This window comes from Corylus avellana, chromosome 10 (assembly GCF_965113065.1).
Source record: "Corylus avellana chromosome 10, dhCorAvel1.hap1.2, whole genome shotgun sequence".
Lineage (NCBI taxonomy): Eukaryota > Viridiplantae > Streptophyta > Magnoliopsida > Fagales > Betulaceae > Corylus > Corylus avellana.
The window spans coordinates 12,722,460-12,743,563 of NC_142499.1; the positions used below are offsets into that span (position 1 = coordinate 12,722,460).

Below are 21,104 nucleotides of genomic sequence, written 5' to 3' on the forward strand. Positions count from 1 at the left end.
GTTGTTGACCATTATTGGAAGCTAAGCGCTAGTGGTAGGACAAGAAGGTGGTGCTTGTCGCTGATTTGGGATCAGAGAATGCCATTACTTGGGATATTTTTAAGCATGAGTTTAATCGGCACTTCTTTCCTAGAGTCGTGCAGGAGGCTAAGCTGCGAGAATTTTTGGACTTGGTTCAGGGAGGTATGACGGTGATTGAGTATGCCGCGATGTTTCTGCAATTGTCACAATTCGGCATGTACCTCATTCCTAATGAGGAGAAGAAAGCAAAGAAGATTGAACGAGGTCTGAACTCTCGTATTCAAATTATGATGAGTTGCTTCGATATTCATGATTTCTCCCAACTCATGGATTGGGCTTCGATCTATGAGGAGAGCTTGAAGGAGAATACGGCTGAGTACGCAGATCAGAAGAGGAGGGCCAAGGACCTGGTACTACGGTAGGAGGAGCCGAACCAGCTAAGAGGATGGCAGTGGGGAGCTTTCCACCCCAGAGGTCACAAGGACGTACCTCTAGTAACCCTCAAGTTCCGTCGTAGAGGAGTCAGATACCGGAGCTGTGCAGGAAGTGTAACAGAGTTCATTGAGGACGATGTAGAATGGCAATCGGGACTTGCTACCAATGCGGTCAGTTTGGTCACTTCAACAAGGACTGCGTGGGCAAAGGAGGTGCTCAGAAACCTTTAGTGCCAGCACGAGTTCACGCACTTGTTCCAGGAGAGTCGGAGGAAGGATCGAAAGTAGTGACAGGTACTATCCCTATAGTTGGATTTGAAGCTTCAGTTTTGTTTGATTCAGGGGATACTCACTCTTTCGTATCTATTATGTTTGTAAGCCTATCTAGACTTGCAGTACAGACTTTGGAACCTTGTCTTGCTGTAACTACTCGCGTAGGAAAGAGTGTAGTTTGTAAGCGTGTAGTTTGCAGATGCCCTGTTAGAATCTATAGAAGAGTACTTCCCACAAACTTAGTTATTCTTCCTATGATTAGTTACGACGTTATTCTCGGGATGGATTGGCTAGCGAAGTATCTGGCGATTATTTACTGCACTCGGAAGCAAGTTACGCTTAGGCCATGGGGGGTAGGAGAAGTGGCGTACGTTGGATCACGAATAAGGTCTTTACCTCCAACAATTTCTGTCGTTCGAGCCAGGAAGCTTATTCTTGGAGGGCAGGTGCTTTTGGCGTTCGTTATCACCCCGGCGAAAGAAGAGAAGAATGACCTACAAGACATCCTTGTGGTCCGAGACTATTCAAATGTCTTTTCAGCAGACTACTCTAGATTGCCACCACAGAGAGAGGTCAAATTTGGAATCAAGTGTGTGCCAGGCACTAATCCTATATCGAAGGCACCATATAGGATGGCACCGTTAGAATTGAAGAAGCTAAAGGAACAGCTCCAAGAGCTTTTGGACAAAGGATTTATCCGCCCTAGTATATCACCGTGGGGAGCGTCGGTGTTGTTTATGAAAAAGAAGGATGGATTGATAAGGATGTGCATCGACTACCGAGAGCTGAACAAGGTGACAATCAAGAACAACTATCCTCTGCCAAGGATTGATGACTTGTTGGATCAGCTACGAGGAGCACACGTTTTTTTTAAGATTGATTTGTGCTCAAGCTATCACCAAGTGAGGGTAAAGGAAGAGGACATTCCTAAGACGGCCTTTAAAACTTGTTATGGACACTACGAGTTTTTAGTTATGTCTTTCGGACTAACTAATGCACCAGTTGTCTTCATGAACACGATGAACAGAGTCTTTCATGACTATTTGAACCAATTCATTGTGGTTTTCATTGAAGGAGAATACGGCTGAGTACGTAGATCAGAAGAGGAGGGCCAAGGACCTGGTACTACGACAGGAGGAGCCGAACCAGCTAAGAGGATGGCAGTGGGGAGCTTTCCACCCCAGAGGTCACAAGGACGTACCTCTAGTAACCCTCAAGTTCCATCGTAGAGGAGTCAGATACCAGAGCTGTGCAGGAAGTGTAACAGAGTTCATTGAGGACGATGTAGAATGGCAATCGGGACTTGCTACCAATGCGGTCAATTTGGTCACTTCAACAAGGACTGCGTGGGAAAAGGAGGTGCTCAGAAACCTTTGGTGCCAGCACGAGTTCACGCACTTGTTCCAGGAGAGTCGGAGGAAGGATCGAAAGTAGTGACAGGTACTATCCCTATAGTTGGATTTGAAGCTTTAGTTTTGTTTGATTCAGGGGATACCCACTCTTTCATATCTATTATGTTTGTAAGCCTATCTAGACTTGCAGTACAGACTTTGGAACCTTGTCTTGATGTAACTACTCGCGTAGGAAAGAGTGTAGTTTGTAAGCGTGTAGTTTGCAGATGCCCTGTTAGCATCTATGGAAGAGTACTTCCCACAAACTTAGATATTCTTCCTATGATTAGTTACGACGTTATTCTCGGGATGGATTGGCTAGCGAAGCATTTGGCGATTATTGACTGCACTCGGAAGCAAGTTACGCTTAGGCCATGGGGGGAAGGAGAAGTGGCGTACGTTGGATCGCGAATAAGGTCTTTACCTCCAACAATTTCTGTCGTTCGAGCCAGGAAGCTTATTCTTGGAGGGCAGGTGCTTTTGGCGTTCGTTATCGCCCCGACAAAAGAAGAGAAGAATGACCTACAAGACATCCTTGTGGTCCGAGACTATATAAATGTCTTTTCAACAGACTACTCTAGATTGCCACCACAGAGAGAGGTCAAATTTGGAATCAAGTGTGTGCCAGGCACTAATCCTATATCGAAGGCACCATATAGGATGGCACCGTTAGAATTGAAGAAGCTAAAGGAACAGCTCCAAGAGCTTTTGGACAAAGGATTTATCCACCCTAGTATATCACCGTGGGGAGCGTCGGTGTTGTTTATGAAGAAGAAGGATGGATCGATAAGGATGTGCATCGACTACCGAGAGCTGAACAAGGTGACAATCAAGAACAACTATCCTCTGCCAAGGATTGATGACTTGTTGGATCAGCTACGAGGAGCACACGTTTTTTTTAAGATTGATTTGTGCTCAAGCTATCACCAAGTGAGGGTAAAGGAAGAAGACATTCCTAAGACGGCCTTTAAAACTTGTTATGGACACTACGAGTTTTTAGTTATGTCTTTCGGACTAACTAATGCACCAGCTATCTTCATGAACACGATGAACAGAGTCTTTCATGACTATTTGAACCAATTCATTGTGGTTTTCATTGAAGGAGAATACGGCTGAGTATGCAGATCAGAAGAGGAGGGCCAAGGACCTGGTACTACGGCAGGAGGAGCCGAACCAGCTAAGAGGATGGCAGTGGGGAGCTTTCCACCCCAGAGGTCACAAGGACGTACCTCTAGTAACCCTCAAGTTCCGTCGTAGAGGAGTCAGATACCGGAGCTGTGCAGGAAGTGTAACAGAGTTCATTGAGGACGATGTAGAATGACAATCGGGACTTGATACCAATGCGGTCAGTTTGGTCACTTCAACAAGGACTGCGTGGGCAAAGGAGGTGCTCAGAAACCTTTGGTGCCAGAACGAGTTCACGCACTTGTTCCAGGAGAGTTGGAGGAAGGATCGAAAGTAGTGACAGGTACTATCCCTATAGTTGGATTTGAAGCTTCAGTTTTGTTTGATTCAGGGGATACTCACTCTTTCGTATCTATTATGTTTGTAAGGCTGTCTAGACTTGCAGTACAGACTTTGGAACCTTGTCTTGCTGTAACTACTCGCATAGGAAAGAGTGTAGTTTGTAAGCGTGTAGTTTGCAGATGCCCTGTTAGCATCTATGGAAGAGTACTTCCAACAAACTTAGTTATTCTTCCTATGATTAGTTACGACGTTATTCTCGGGATGGATTGGCTAGCGAAGCATCTGGCGATTATTGACTGCACTCGGAAGCAAGTTACGCTTAGGCCATGGGGGGAAGGAGAAGTGGCATACGTTGGATCGCGAATAAGGTCTTTACCTCCAACAATTTCTGTTGTTCGAGCCAGGAAGCGTATTCTTGGAGGAGGGCAGGTGCTTTTGGTGTTCGTTATCGTCCCGGCGAAAGAAGAGAAGAATGACCTACAAGACATCCTTGTGGTCCGAGACTATTCAAATGTATTTTCAACAGACTACTCTAGATTGCCACCACAGAGAGAGGTCAAATTTGGAATCAAGTGTGTGCCAGGCACTAATCCTATATCGAAGGCACCATATAGGATGGCACCGTTAGAATTGAAGAAGCTAAAGGAACAGCTCCAAGAGCTTTTGGACAAAGGATTTATCCGCCCTAGTATATGACAGTGGGGAGCATCAGTGTTGTTTATGAAGAAGAAGGATGGATCGATAAGGATGTGCATCGACTACCGAGAGCTGAACAAGGTGACAATCAAGAACAACTATCCTCTGCCAAGGATTGATGACTTGTTGGATCAGCTACGAGGAGCACACGTTTTTTCTAAGATTGATTTGTGCTCAAGCTATCACCAAGTGAGGGTAAAGGAAGAGGACATTCCTAAGACGGCCATTAAAACCTGTTATGGACACTATGAGTTTTTAGTTATGTCTTTCGGACTAACTAATGCACCAGCTGTTTTCATGAACACGATGAACAGAGTCTTTCATGACTATTTGAACCAATTCATTGTGGTTTTCATTAACGACATCCTGATATATTCAAAGACATCAGAGGAGCCCGATGAGCATCTACGGAAGACATTAGAGAGGCTTTGAAGGAAGTAACTCTATGTTAAACACGAGAAGTGCGAGTTCTGGTTGGAGAGCGTATCTTTCCTCGGATACGTGATTTCTAGAGAAGGTGTAGCAGTTGACTCGAAAAAGGTAAAGGCAGTGGTGGATTGGAGAAGGCCAACCAGAGTATTCGAGATCTGAAGTTTCTTAGGACTCGCTGGTTACTACCGACACTTCATCGAGGGTTTTTCAAAGCTATCGGGACCACTTACTGCTTTAACTAAGAAGAAGCTCCTATTTGTTTGGGCGGATGAGTGTGAGAAGAGTTTTCAAGAGTTAAAGAAGCACTTGATAACTGCTCCAATGTTGGCATTACCTATGGAATCTGGCAATTTCGTAGTGTATAGCGACGCCTCTAAGAAGGGATTAGGGTGCGTGCTTATGCAAAACGGCAATGTTATTGCTTATGTTTCACGCCAACTAAAGACTTATGAGTAGAACTATCCCACGCACGACTTGGAGTTGGCAGCAATTGTGTTTGCTCTAAAGATTTGGAAGTACTACTTGTATGGCGAAAAGTGCGAGATCTACATGGATCATAAAAGCTCGAAGTGCTTCTTTACCCAGAAAGAGCTTAACATGAGGCAAAGGAGGTGGTTGGAATTGATCAAGAATTATAATTGTGAGATCAACTATCATCCAGGAAAGACTAACGTAGTACTAGACATGTTGAGCATGAAATCAACGGTGGAGCTTGCCGCTTTTGGAATTTCTCAACCTCAGTTGATCAGGGAGTTCCCTGGGATAGGATTGGAAGTAGTAGGCGAAGGTGTGTGTGCACATTTGACTAACCTAGTGGTTCAGTCAGAACTACTTGCTAGAATCAAAGCCACTCAATTGGAGGACTCTGAGTGTGCCAAGATCAAGAAGTTGCTTAATGAAGGAAAGGCAAATGAGTTCTGTCTTAAGAACGATGGTTGCTCACCCATTTCAAGCAAGTATGTGTGCCAGAAAGTGGAGGATTAAGGAAGGAGATAATGAGTGAGGCTCATCGTTCCACGTACATTGTACATCCTGGTGGTACTAAGATGTACAGGGACGTGAAGGGATCATATTGGTGGAACAATATGAAGTGAGATATTGCAAGATTTGTGGAGCAATGCTCAACCTGCCAACAAGTTAAAGCAAAACATTAGAGGCTGGCAGGGACGCTCAAACCCTTGCTTGTACCTAAGTGGAAGTAGGATGAGATTGCTATGGATTTTATTTTGGGGTTACCTAAGACACTCATTGGAGAGGATTCCATTTGGGTATTAGTCGATCGTCTCACAAAGAGTGCTCACTTCATTCCCATGAAGGTTAAGGATTCGATGGATAAGTTGGCCAGACTATATATTCATAATATAGTCCGATTACATGGAGTACCATCAGCAATTATATCGGATAGAGACTCTCGCTTTACTTCGAGGTTTTGGCAAAGTTTACAGAAGGAGATGGGGACAGAGCTGAAGTTCAGTACAGCTTTTAACCCCCTGACAGATGGCAAGTAGAAGCGGACTAACCAAATTCTTGAAGACATGCTACGAGCTTGCGTGTTGGATTTCAAGGGTAGTTGGGTCCAGTACCTACCTTTGATTGAGTTTGCCTACAACAACAGTTACCAGGAGACTATTGGAATGCTGCCTTATGAAGCACTTTATGGACGTAAGTATAAGTCGCCCTTGTATTAAGACAACATCGGTGAAAGGCAGACATTGGGGCTGGAATTGATTCAAGATACTCGCGACAAGGTGCTCATCATTAGGGAAAGGATGAGTGCAGCTCAGAGTCGGCAAAAGAGTTATGCCGATATTTGGAGACAACCGTTGGAATTCAAAGTCAGAGACTATGTGTTCCTCAAAATATCACCCATGAGGAGAGTGATGCGATTTGGGAAGAAGGGGAAGCTCAACCCTCAATTTATTAGACCATTTGAGATTACCTAAAGAGTGGGAAGGTTGGCATACAGAGTTGCCTTACCTCTAGATTTGGTCGGAACGCATGATGTTTTTCATGTCTCGATGCTAAGGAAGTACATCGCTAAGCCCGATGTAATTGTGGAATACGAGCCGTTAGGGATCCAGGAGGGATTGACTTATTTTGAGGAACCGGTGAAGATTGTGGCCAGGAAGGAACAAGTGTTATGTAGCAAAATCGTTAAGGTACTATGGCGTAACCATGGTGTCAAGGAAGCATCATGGGAGGTGGAGCAAGACATACGGAGTCGTTATCCGGATTTGTTTGAGTGATTATGTATGACTCTTTTCTTCAAGATTATACTTGGATAGTATACCTATTTCCGTTTTGGGTAATGGAATAGTTGATTAAGAAAGAGTTTGTTTTTCTCTACAGGATCATGGCACCTATACCAATCGACCTAGACTATATGTGGAACTACTCGTTTTGTGAACTAATGGATTTAGGAGTAGAGATTGATGACGATTGGTATAGCGTTGGTAACATCAAGTATGAACCGCAAGATGACTTACGAGGTGATTTTCCGCAGTTGTTCGAGGATGATGAAGTGCCAGTTAATGGATGGGAAGAGATAGCCCAAGAAACTACTGAGCACGATACTGATGATACCACAGACGAAAGGTAACATTGTGTTCCTCTTTGAATGCTATTCTTTAGGTATTTTATCTAGAAACTTCGAGGACGAAATTTTTTTTAGGAGGGGAGAATGTAGTGACCCAAATAATTAACTAAGCTTAGGTCGCTTAATTAGAGGGTTAATTTGGGTTTTAAGTCACTAAGGATCTCTATAGGACCATTTTTGGGAATTTGGACTTTCAGACCGAACGTACGCTCCTATTTTTAGTAGAGGACGTACACATGGGGACCACCGTACGTACGCTGTCAATAGTACGCCGTACTCTTCCAATAGTATAAGGACATATGATAAGGGACCACCAAATGTACGCTACTTTTTGGAAAACCTCTGGTTAATAATTGGACGTACGATACAACCTTTAGACCGCTGTGTAAACAATACCGGACGTACGCCCAATAGTACCGGACGTCTACTACTTTTCAGAAGAGTTGGTGAACGTCTTCAGCTTTTCTACTCTATAAATTCTAACCCTACCCTCGCCCTTTTCTCGTTCAAACTCGCCCCCAGGCTCCCAGAAACCCTTTTGTGAGTGTGTGCTTGTGAGATTGTGTGTTTTGTAGAGAAGGAGAGGTATTTTCTTGAAGGTTGCTTCTTGAAGGTAACCCTCTACACCTAACATTTTCTTTCTAAGTCATTATGTTCTTTTAATACTTTCTAGAGTAGCTTAGATGTTGGGTTGAGATTTAGACATATTATACCTTTGATGTTGTTTAAAGTTGGGTTTAGCAATCCATTATGTTTTCTACTACATGGAGACATGGTTTTGAGATAAGTAGTCTTAGAAAGCCTCTTGGTAGCCCTAGAAATCGATTTGGGATGATAGGAGAACGAATGAACAAAACAAGGTTTTACCTGAAATGTTCTGGGCGAACGTACGACATTGGGACAGGACGTACGATCAAAAGCGTTACAGGGAACGCTATTTTTGTCAGGCATCCAATAGCTCATGTTTACATGCTCTAAGGTTGTGTCAGTCAGACCTAGGACTAATAGAAGGTTTTTCACAAATTTAGAGGACCCAAACTTGTGAAAGGAATACTCAGAGGATTTAATCGACCTAGGTGAGTTTTAACTCACATAATGCTCGCTGTTATTTTCCATGACTACAAGTCTATTTTGTGTATCAAAACATGCACATTTGCAACTTTCACGAATTACACTTGTTGCACATGAACTATAGATTTTTTAGAAAAATGTTGTGCTGAATATGTTAACAAAGTGAGACTTGTAAAAAGCATGCATGTAAAATATATACAAAATAAATTGCATCGTATGACATGGTATACCGATACGTGCGAGATAACGGCCATAGGTTTACTATACGTGTTAACTTTATAGTCAAATGTGTGTATTATATGGGCCTTAGATCCAATGGTTGTTTCGTGACTGCCGCAGCCTTAACGGGTGGCCACTACAGGACAGACATCATTAGCAGTGTGGGCCACTCGAGGTCAGACTCGGTCGTGCCACTAATGGGATGTATTGTAGCGTACTATGGCTGGGGCACAGGCATTGTATTACAAGTCTCTTGGGACAACGCTAACTCTGCTCTCCGATAAATCATACTCTTGAACTATGATTGTTACTTTATATCATATGCATATATTGTATATCTATATCACATTTATGATAAACTGTTATGATGGAACTGTTGCATACTTTATAAACACCAGAGTTAATTACAAAAATTGGCATGGGCATTATCTGCGTTAAGTAGTTAACATTCACTAAGTCTTTGGATTTACCCCTTTATTTTATGTTTTTCCTCCCTCTATTATGAATAATTGCGCGGTTTAGCTAGCTTAGATGGAGATACCTTTGGAGCAAACGTGGGTGATTGCGCAGGCGCGTTAGAGATGATATGGCAGCGTTCTTGGCGGATATGGGACAACCGGCGGCGGATCTATGGAACAGTCCGGCAATGTGGCTGATCTAGCAGACGTGGCAACACGTGGGTAACACTGTTGCAGCTTCGGGTGGCACGTGCAGTAGCCGATGGTGTGGGTCTTCAACAGATTGATAGATTTGTACCTCGCAAGCTTGATTCTGGGATTATTTTTCCAAATTGTGCTGCATTGAAAGCGTAGAAGAGACTAACAGGGAAGATGGAGTGCTTGGCGGTGTGTGGACGATCAGAATAGTGAGATTGCCGGAGAGAACGCCAGGAAACGTCAATGACGTTTATTGGAGGCCACAAGAAAGTGGCTCTGATTCCATGTTAAATATATTGTTGAATATATTGGAAGCAGAAGAAGGAATGAGAGAAGAGAGAAGAGAGAGAGAGCGGAAACATATAGGACTACATTATATTGAGTCTAATTGATATGATTACAGAGACCTCTATTTATAGAGAGACTATGAGTGATAGGCAAATAACCTAATAGATTAGGGAAACCTTAGAATAATATCTAATATATTCGGCTTCTTCCTCTCTGGGACATAGAAGGATCTTTCGTGCCTTCTCCTCTCTCTCTCTCTCTCTCGGACGGTTTTCTCATCTCGTACCCATTCTTAAAACACACATGCTAACTCAAGCATTAGAGTGCCTTCGGCTGCAGCCGAGGGTCCTCTAACCTCTTCTTTATTTTGCAGGCACACTATTCTCACATCGGAAACCCCATCTCAGCTCAACCACCATAATGACTGTCATGGTAGGAGATTCTCAACCCCGAAAATGATCCAATAATATATATATTGTTTTTTACTTGGGTTTTAGCTTCAAGAACCATTACTTTTTTCTTCTTCGAAGCAATTGACGATCAAGGGCAAGAACATCCTAATAGTCCAAGCCATGGCTCAGAGAGAAACGAACCCGTGAGATCAAGGTGGACTCGCAAGACGAAACTGTGAGAATAAGAAAACTGCTCGAGAAATTCGGTTCGGTCGGCGATGCAAACGTGTTCTACTGGTTTCAGAACTGGCGCTTGAGATCTGGCCGCCGTCAGCGCCAGATGCAGGCTTCCCTCGAACAAAGAAATCAGGCCCAAGTTGTCACTGGTGCAACTCAGTTCGAGAGCAGCTCCGGTATCGGGCCTTTGTCAACTTCTTTTCCATCTTCTTATCACCTTGGTGTCGCTCATCACTGTCATTTTGCCGTCTGCGGTCAACTTAGTTTCCCAGAAATAGAGCAGGGCTCCGCCGTGACGCCCGCTTTAAATTTGCAGTACCCAACCTGGTAAATGCATGGCTGAGACACTTAAATACTAATTTCCTTTCTCTTTAATCAATTTAACTAATTACTTGTAATCTTTATCAAAATTCAGAAACTTTAAAACTCTCGTTGCTGATCATTAGAATAATTAAGGGCGTTGGAGAAGAATGAATTATCAACTCTTTTGATGTGACAGTTTTTTTGTATTTTCATTTATATTATATAGTTCTCCTTTATGCTATATCTTTGTTAATCTTAAAGAAGCATTTTCGATTGATCAAATGGATCTTTGGTTATGTGTGAGATTTATTGGACATATATATATATATATGTACTTTTTGACGTTTTTCAGATGACGAAAACTCATGTCTATATATATATATATATATATATTAGTTTGTATGGAAAAAAGAAATAGCGTACTAGCTATTTCATGCGTTTTTCAGATGGTACTCATGTCAATTGTACCATCCCTGGCGCAAAAACCGTACCAGGTACAAAGCACAAAAACAAAGGAAATTAAGGAAGGAGGCAAATGAGGGGAAACCGCGTATAAAGAAGAAGGCAGTGGGTATCCTGTTTTGTAGTTACGTAATATTATAAGGAGATGCCAAAGTATTCGAGGTTTAAGCCAACCTTCATGGCTCCTCACCCTCCTCTCGTTTAATATAAAAAGTTTTAACACAGAAAAGGTTCTACTTTAGGCCATGTTTGCTTAACGTCACATATAATAAATTATTGCATGGTTTCTTGACCATCCATTTGGATTCTTCAATTCCAGCTATTTTTTTATTTTATTTTTTATATTTTTATATTTGCTTCTTCCAGCTTTCCATGCATTCCTTCACATGCACTTGCTGGCCGAAACCCTAGTTACAGAGTCCACCTTTCACACTTTGTCATTCATCTTATTCATTTTTTACCATTTTGACCCACTCCTTTCAAACTTTTGAGTATAAAAATGAAATTAAGAACCACATTTTCATAGAACCACAAAAGTTTAATTACATATGGTCAAGATATGTGCATTAAGTCATTCTTGTTGTTGAAATATATATAAAATATAAAATAAGAAAATTTGAAAATAACATGTTAAGGAAAATGTTAATATACCTAATTTAGAAAATATAAAATATTTCAACACTTGTGTCTCTTTTATGTCACTCCAAGAATGATGTGACATTTAAAATCACTATTTGATAAAAATTCAATAATGATCAATTATAAGCCCAATTAATAGTGATTTTAGAAGGCACATCATTCTTGGAGTAACACAAGAAGAACATAAAAGAGACTTTTAGCATTACTCTTTAAGGTCGAGCAGCAGCACTAAGAAAAAAGATCATCTTCATTTCATTTAAAATAGATAATATTCAATTAGTGTATTTTTAGAGAGGTAAAATTGTTTAAAAAAATTAAAATAACAATTTTACACCTCTAAAAAACACTAAATGAATACTATCTAGCACTAAGAGCATGTTTGAGATTATATTAGAGAGTTTAAAAAGTACTTTTAATACTTAAAAAACCGTGCCAAACAAAAGCTGGAGCATGTTTGGTAAAAAATTTTAAAAGTGCTTTTTTTACTTCTTTACTCTAAAAAAAGGCAAAAATGTACTTTTAACAAAAACTTAAAAATAAGGTTTTTATCAAAAAGTACATTTTTGACTTAAAAACTTAAACGCAATTTCAAACAAGTTTTAAGGCCTTATGTTGTTTTCTCATAACATAGTTACCAAGTTACCATCAAGTGTTGCTACCTATATATATATTCAGATTACAAAAATACATACAGGACTCGACAAATAATACAATTTAACTGAAAATGTCTTGAATTTAATTAAAACCCTTTTCGACAGATAATGATTTTTAAGTGTCTAAGAGCTGTTGAACTATACATTTTCTTCCCAAGTGGTGCAGAAAATGGGTAAAGGGTGACATTGTAATTTCACTCGTATATATATATATATATATTTCCAACCCTCTATATAGCTCCCCCCTTGAAAGCGGTTCTCCATGCGTTCATTTTGCTTTATTATTCTCCTAAATATATATATAAATAAATATATAAATATATATGTATATTGTTTTTTACTTGGGTTTCCGTTTAAGCTTCAAGAAGCATTAGTTTTTTCTTCTCGGGAGCTAGCAATGGAAGATGAAGGGCAAGAACATCCTAATAGTCCAAGCCATGGCTCAGAGAGAAACAACGAGCCAGTGAGGTCAAGGTGGACTCCGAAGCCGGAGCAAATCCTTATACTGGAGTCTATCTTCAACAGCGGAATGGTAAATCCCCCCAAAGACGAAACTGTGAGAATAAGAAAACTGCTCGAGAAATTCGGTTCGGTCGGCGATGCAAACGTCTTCTACTGGTTCCAGAACCGGCGCTCGAGATCTCGCCGCCGACAGCGCCAGATGCAGGCTTCCCTCGAACAAAGAAATCAGGCCCAAGTTGTCACCGGTGCAACTCATCAGTTCGAGAGCAGCTCCGGTTTGGGTGTCGGCCCTTTGTCAACTTCTTTTCCATCTTCTTATCATCTTGGTTCCTCGTCCTCGACTGGAGGACTTACCGGCAACGTCGACGCTGTCGGTCATCACTGTCTCTTTTCAGTCTCCGGTCAACTTGGTTTCCCGGAAATCGAGCAGGGCTCCGCCGCGACGCCCGGTTTATGTCCTTCAGATACTTTAAATTTGCAGTACCAATCTGGTAAATGCATGGTGCCTGAGATACTTCAAATAATTAAATCATCCAATTAATTTCCCTTCTCTTTAATTAATTTAACTAATTACTTGTAATCTTTATCAAAATTCAGAAACTTTATTTTATTTTTTTCTTTTCTCAGAGCTAGCTCTCATGTCAGTCAGCAAGCAGGGAATCTTCATTTATATTATATAGTTTTCCTTTAGGGTATATATATCTTTGTTAATTTGAAGAAGCGTTTTCAATTAAAAAAGCTGCACTTTAATTTCCACCTTAGATCTCAAATGGATCTAAATTTGGGTATGTGTGAGATTGATTGGACATACTTTTTGGCGTTTTTCAGGATTCATCACAGTGTTTATTAATGGGGTTCCAACAGAAGTTCCAAGGGGGCCACTTGACATGAAAACAATGTTTAGTCAAGATGTTGTGTTGGTCCATTCCTCTGGAGTGCCTCTACCCATCAATGAATTTGGCTTCTTAATGCAGGGGTTGCAGCATGGCGAGAGCTATTTCCTGGTAATTACCACTTCCTCATCATCAAATCAATTTCATTAACCAATTTTAACTAATTCTTACTCTTTTCAATTTTAAAAATTCTTCTTAATTAGCATTTTCCACTACTTCTTGAGGACTTTAAGGACATGTTTGGACTAGCTATTTTAATTACGGGATCTAATGGTTATTTTTCTATTTAATTTATGGTACTGATACCTTTGGGATATATATATATATATATATATATATATATATATATATATATATATATAAAGTTCATGCAGTCCAGAAAAGCAACTGATGAGATAAAATTTTGGAAACAGGTTTCAAGACCAGCTTAAGAAATAAAGCCGCACCAATCAATGGGAGAAATTCCAACCTCTTTTAATTCCTCTTGCTTATTGTCTCTTCTTACTTACTTCCTTTTTTTCTTCTTCTTCTTCTTCTTCTTTTTTTTTTTTTTTTCCTTTTTTTTTTTCGTTATTTTGTGTTTGTGGCTAGGCTTTTATCTATGTGGTTCCGGGTTACTTATAAATAAAAATGTTATTATATGATTATTAGAGTCTAATGAATTCTACATGCACTTATGTTTTATGTTTTTTTTTTTTTCTTATAACCCAGTTCTGCACTTTCTTTATATATATATATATATATATATATATATGTGTGTGTGTGTGTGTGTGTGTGTGTGTTAATTAATTGCTGAAGACAGCTAGCCATTGGACAATTGAATATTTGTCTTCCCTTTCAGTGTTGAGCGGGGGAAGGGGGGGGCTACTTGAGCACCCTTAGTTGTAAATAAAAAATGAGTGCACTTTTCATGAAGTTGGGCAAACATGCAGAACCCCTTTTAGTTCAATCAATGATGTTTGGTCCCCTAAAATGAAAATGAATCAATTACAATGCTACATTTTTTATTCTTTTCTTCGGAGAAAATGGAGGTTTGCAACTTTACCTTCTGACCAACCCCGCTTAGACTGCGATTATACTATTTTTTTCAAATGAATTCTTCTTTACATATACTACTACTGCTGCTGCTATCTGGGTCTGAGCTAACCAGTCATATCTATCAGATTAAAAAGAAGCTCTTGCTTTTCTATTCATCTACACCTAGCTAGGTTTTGCATGTTACAGTATATGATCCATCTTAATTGGTACAGAAACTCTTACTGTTGGTGTGTATTTGAGCTTGAAATTATGGATTCTCACACAAATAATATCTTTTTTTAGCAGAAGAAAATATATAGTAGAGATAAAGAGAGTATATATATATAGAGAGTATATATATATATATATATTTCTGATAGGTCGTGTGTTTTTTTTCACCTGTTTGTCATCTTGGAGTCCTGGGGTTCAGAGGCAGGGGGAGCAGGGGGCCGCTAACCCTGAGGATTCGTTTCCATATAACTGTGAGAAATTATTTTTGATATGTTGCTTTACTTAATTATGTTAACCCTAATTGTCTGAGAATATATATTTATGGTATAATTAGCCCCTACCAAAAAAAAAAAAAATTCCTACTCCTTTGTCAATGCCTCATTGAATTTCATATGGGTTGTGGGAGTATCCCACATAAGATTCATGTATGTGACTGATTTTTTTTTTTTTTCTTAAAATGAAAACCTAGATCAATTAAAACGCTAAACCCTAATCCTAATTGCATGAGAAAAGAAAACGCTAACATATTTAAACCCCCTTAATTATGTCCTCTTTTCTCTCACTTTTCTAAAAATTTTCAAGAGAGAAAACAACAAAAACCTCTAGCATATTCGGCCACCCCTTGATTTTCCAAAGATTTAAACTGCAAGCTTCTCTACAAGTTTTCATACTCCTAGTTGTAAGTATTTCAGTCTTTATATTTAATTTACATGGAAAATTTCATGTTTAATTAGTTTTAGTTATATATATATATATATATATGTTTAATTTATCAAGCCTATGTTTTTGCATGAAACCATTGCTTACATTTTTCCTAATATGCATGAAACATCATGTATAGAGAGAAAACATTGTTAGTTCATTCATATTAATTATTCAACATACAAATTGACTTTCATATGGTGTCGCTTAATATGTTCATGAAAAAGTCCTGTGATCACTTTGAAAACAGATATTATACATAATAACCACATATTTTAGGCAAAAATCGAGTTTAAACAACACAAATTTCTAAATAAATTTTCAAGAAAATCTATACTTATTTGAATCTCTTCCGGAAAGTTTGTGTAAAATATTCAAGAACATTATTTGATCAATTGTTTTTAGGTTATGTCCTCAAAGCAGCTAAGCTATGTCTTTTTAAGCCTTTTTAAATTTTTTGGTATAGAATTAAGAAACTAGTTAGGAGAAGGTCCAATTGGATCATTCTTGGCAATTCCCCCATTTAGAAAGGCACAGAATAATTTTAGAAAGTAAGAATAAGTCAATAATTGATTTTCTAAGTGAAAAATGCTTTTAAGTTGCTACAAGAAAATTAGTGAAGACAACATTGTCACAATTGCTTCATCCATAATGGTTATTAGCAATGACTTTTAATTTAAATATAATCTTTGATATGTTATTGTCAAGGACAGCAAAAGTTGTCTCTAATAGTGTTAGTGTCGCAAATAACCTAAGTACCTAAACTGACACGTTGTTGATAACTTTGTCTTGTTTTATATAGGGGAAACATCACTTTAAACCCATAAATTACCACACACGTTTTGAGAAGATCTCTTAAATTTCAAAAACCCTCAATTTCATCCATTAAACTTTCAATTTGATACAATGTAGTATCTTCTATCAGTTTTAAAATGTTAAAAGTGATAAAATGACTATTATAAATAAAATTCTTATAAAATGAATATTATATCCCCTGACATTTTTATAAAATTTTAAATTTACCTTTAATTTCAAATAAAAAAATAAAGTTATTATAAATAAAAAAATCACAAGGTGACCTACGGTTGGGTCACATTGTGACCTTTTTTTTTCTTCATTTTTTTTATTTTTTTTTAAATAAAAATTGAAGAGTAATTTTATCTTTTTAAGAATTTTTACTAAGGTTTAACTATAAAAATTAATCGATGGAGTAAATTGTATCAAATTAAAAATTCGAGAGGTGAAATAAGGGTGAAATTGAGAGTAGGTTCGGATTTCCTGTACACATATCTTTAAAATTTTCATATGCATAATTAGGACATGCATTGGAAGTGATGACACAGCCAAAAGATCATCGAACAGATTTCAACGTTTCCTAGAGAAAAGATAGAATATTCATTATATATATGAAATTAAAACCCAGACAAGAATTGTTGACATTCACAAAAAAAAAAAAAAAACTGCATTAAAGAACCTGCTATTTACACAAAAAACCACCGACAGTTTTTGATTGAAGGGTTGAGGAACATGTTTGTTGCACTATCATTATATATACTTTGACGACGGTTAAGAGCTCCAAAAATTAATGCTTAAAAAAAGGATTTTTTTAGAAAGTATAATTACATGAAACGTAATCCTCTCCATTTTATTTGAACTGAATATTATCCAGTTAGTAATAGTGGAAGGGTATTAATTACATGATGTCATGAAAGTAGAAATTATTCTAAGAAGTGTAAGCAGAGTAGATATATAATATTAGAATACATAATATGGTAAAATATTTATTTTACACGATAATTACATTTTAGAAGATTAATTGATGGTAAATGATTTGATTATCCTACTTATTTTTATCACCACATATATAGATTATAATCTTTTCTATTTAAGTATGATAGAATAGTGAAAAACTATGCAGAAAATTATCTCAAACCTTGTGTTTGTCAAAATGTTTAAGTTTCCTCTATAAACCTATCAATTTATCCCGTTATGAAATTATTTTCGAAATAAATTGGTATCCAAGCCAGGTTTTTTGAAGGATTCCCTACTTTGATTGTATTAGAAGTAGTGTTGGTTGTCTTCAGTGGCGGATACAAAGGAGGGCGGGCAAGGGCGCCCACCCGACCCTCCAAAAATTTGACTTTTTTTTAAAGGGTATATATATATATTATTTAGTTCCGCCTCTCCTAATACGAATTCTTAGATCAACCACTGATTGTCCTCACAATAGTTTTACTTTTGAAAAATTCTTTAAAAAGGTTTTCACTTCGGCCTTAAAATTATTGTGTTTACTTGATTTTATCCTTAAATAACTACATATAATATCACCAATGATGTCTTTTTTCTATTTAAATATATATAAACATGTATAAAAATATAGAAATGATGTCGTATGTAATATGGTATTATCATATTACAATAAAAACGATGTTGTTTTTATTTTATTTTTTATGTTTTACTTTTTAAAATTTTTTCTTTAAAATGCGATTAACGGTTATTAGGGCCATAACTGCTAACCATAAGCAATTAGCAGAGGCAGTTAGTAAATTTTACTAACCACAACCGCCTTTTCACCCCTATAATCGTCCCATTCTAAATATTAGTTATTAGACAAATTTCAGCTATCATCCCCATGATATAGCGCCGCCATTAATGGAGATGGCCACTATAATCATGCCAGCTAGTGCCATCCTCACCCCATCTATATAAATTAGGGGTAATAATTCGTTTTGCATATCGGGCTTGAGTCGTGTTGAGGCATGTGTATAAGACTATATAAGTCAACCCTAATCGGACCCCTTTAATTAAACGGGTCAAATCCCTCAGTCCTAACCCTCTAATTTTGTATTAGGTTCATGTTGAGTTTGCGGGTCATATCAAAAATAGCCTGTCATTATGTCCCGTGTCAGATTCAAATTGTGTCGAAACATAGGTATAAAATTATATAGGTTAATCATAATTCGACCCATTTAATTAAACGGGTTACACTTCTCACCCTAACCCTTTAATTTCATTTCATAGGATACTTGTTGCTAGTTTTATTAATAGCGCCAGCTAGATCTCTCCTAATAATAGTAAAACTTATGGGGCAATGTCCAGGAAAGAAGCATGCGACAGTTGTTTCCTGGGATCATATTCATACTTTGAGTGCTCCCATTCCCATATATATAGAAGTAATTGTTTTTATAATTAATTTTACAAGTTGATAAAACTGCATGGCCAGTACGTGGATTCCCTCTTGAATGGAAACCTCAAAACCCAATGAAAATATCAGCAACTTGGCTTCCACACCGACCATTATAACCAATCCAAAGCAGACGGATGTTTGTTATTTATTTATTTATTTTTACTTGATAACATTAGGGCTCGCCTACCCAGAAATACCATGTGAGTGCAGAATTTACAAGTATTATAAAAAAGAAATTAATAATATTTACGTTAGATTCTATAGTTCTAGATCCCAAATCCTCACTGTGCTTGTAAAATGCAGGTTAATTTGTTGACCAGGAAACAGCTCAGTCAACCCTGCTGTTGGAGAATTCAAGGTGGTCAAAATTTTCAATCATGCTCATGATTTGAAGCGTTACAGAAATGTCCTATTGCTTTTAACAAATCCAGCAGGGTTTGTCTGGATTGATCATGTGAAGATTGTGGGGATTCAAGTTGAACAAATATAGTATTTCCATGCCTGCTATTGTCCAAAACAGTAGTACAATATGTATTTGCTTCTATTAATTTTCTTAATGGATATTGCGCTTACCCTTTAGCTCCACGGTTACATTATTATAATTAAGTAGCTTTTATTTTTCCTTTTTGAGAAATTTTTTTCATAGATGAAAAAATGGTCACGTGATGCGTGCATGACCATTTTGGTGTGGTCGTGATTGTTCGAGACTATGAGAGAAAGGTTCTAGCAATAATGTATTCTTCGAGGATGTTCACCACTGATTCAGCTGTTGATGTAAACTACAATGCCTGGGAGTATATGAGGAAGACCCGAAGGGATGGTTGTGTGAAGACGCCCCACAAGATGGTGACACGATCCCAGACTCGCGCGGCAATGGAGGTAGTCCCTGGAACTGCGATCGATCGCACCTTGACTGCGATCGAGCACAATGCACCTGATATGGAGGAGGTTGTCTCTGGAACTGTGACCGATCCACCCCTGCATCTGCAATCGAGCGCATGATCGAGGACACAAGTCCCTAGAAGTGCGACCGAGCCTGGGAACGAGCGTACAAGTCCCTGGTAGTGTGATCGACCACACTATACCTGCGATCAAGTGCACTTGGGAAAATCTATGTTAATTTTCCACTGTTATTTGCTTTAAACCGACTTTGTTTACTTGTTTTGCTAGGATTAGGGTTGTGGGAGCCCTAAATCCGTCCTTTATTAGTATTAGGGGTCTTGGGGCTATAAATACATGATTATAGCCTCTTAAAAAGACAGTTTATGTTATTTGATCAGTTTTCTCTCAATAAGAATTACTCAGAGGAGTTTTCTTCATAATTTCCCTTGAAACCTTACATAGACTCTATAGTTTTGAGAAGAATTCTCAGATCTTTGATAAACTCAAGATCTCAGAATTATTTATCATTTTTCTTGTATTATTTTTTTTCGCTTTCACTTAGTCAAGCTACATTAGTTGGTATCAGACCTCAGTCACTTTCCATGGCGCCAAACACAAGAGGAAGGAAGGGCAACCGCTTTGCAAGCTTACACGACGTGTATGAACACAATGATTCAGTTCATGAAGAACACGAGGTGACACAGGGAAGGCGCAAGGAAAGGCAGTTTGCGGCTATGAGGGATCAAATTGAAGACCACACCACCCAACTGGCCAACGCAAGCCTCCATGACTGGCGTCTACGTCGACCCCCACCACACGTGCCGAAGGAGGAAGACGAAGGCGATGACGGGTATGGATCTGCAAACCCTTTTACGGAGCGCCAAACGCAGGGCTGTCGACCTTCCTACGCAAGCTCATGCTAATCGGTGGGAGAGCGAATTCAAACTTGAGATTCCAGAATTCTGATGTAGACTACAATGCCTAGGAGTATATGAGGAAGACCCGAAGGGATAAAGGTGTGAAGACACCCTGAAAGATGGTGACATGATCCCAGACTCGGGCAACAAAAGAGGCAGTCCTTGGAACTACGACTGATACTCCCCTGTTTTGGAGAAGGAGGTCCCTAGAACTGTGACCGATACTCCCCTGTTTCTGTGATCGAGTGCATGATTGAGCGCACAAGCCCCTAGAACTGCGACCAAACCTGCGATCGAGCGCAAGATTGAGCGCACAAGTCCCTAGTAGTGCGATCAATCACACTCTACCTACGATCGAGCACACTCGGGGCCTTTTATGTTATTTTTCCGCTGTTATCTATTTTAAACCGACTTAGTTTACTTGTTTTACTAGGAGTAGGGTTGTAGGAGCCCTAATTCCATTCTTTATTAGTACTAGGGGTTTTGGGACTATAAATATATAATTATAGCCTCTTGAAAAGACAATTTATGTTATTTGATCAGTTTTCTTTCAATAGGAATTACTCAGAGGAGTTTTCTTCAT

At 38.7% G+C, this 21,104-nt stretch overlaps 2 protein-coding genes across 2 annotated transcripts; both read left to right on the forward strand.

The window, feature by feature from the left end:
* Positions 1-5,263: 5,263 nt before the first annotated feature.
* Positions 5,264-5,698, forward strand: LOC148583363 (uncharacterized). Its single transcript, XM_088511382.1, has one exon. It carries the CDS (start codon positions 5,264-5,266, stop codon positions 5,696-5,698), a length of 435 nt encoding a protein of 144 aa, XP_088367508.1.
* Positions 5,699-12,587: 6,889 nt separating this feature from the next.
* On the forward strand, positions 12,588-14,083 carry WOX12 (WUSCHEL related homeobox 12). The gene is made up of 3 exons (XM_059572412.2): positions 12,588-13,183; positions 13,521-13,696; positions 13,999-14,083. The coding sequence occupies exons 1-3, from the start codon at positions 12,628-12,630 to the stop codon at positions 14,014-14,016; spliced, it is 750 nt and encodes a 249-aa protein (XP_059428395.2). The 5' UTR covers positions 12,588-12,627; the 3' UTR covers positions 14,017-14,083.
* Positions 14,084-21,104: the final 7,021 nt, after the last annotated feature.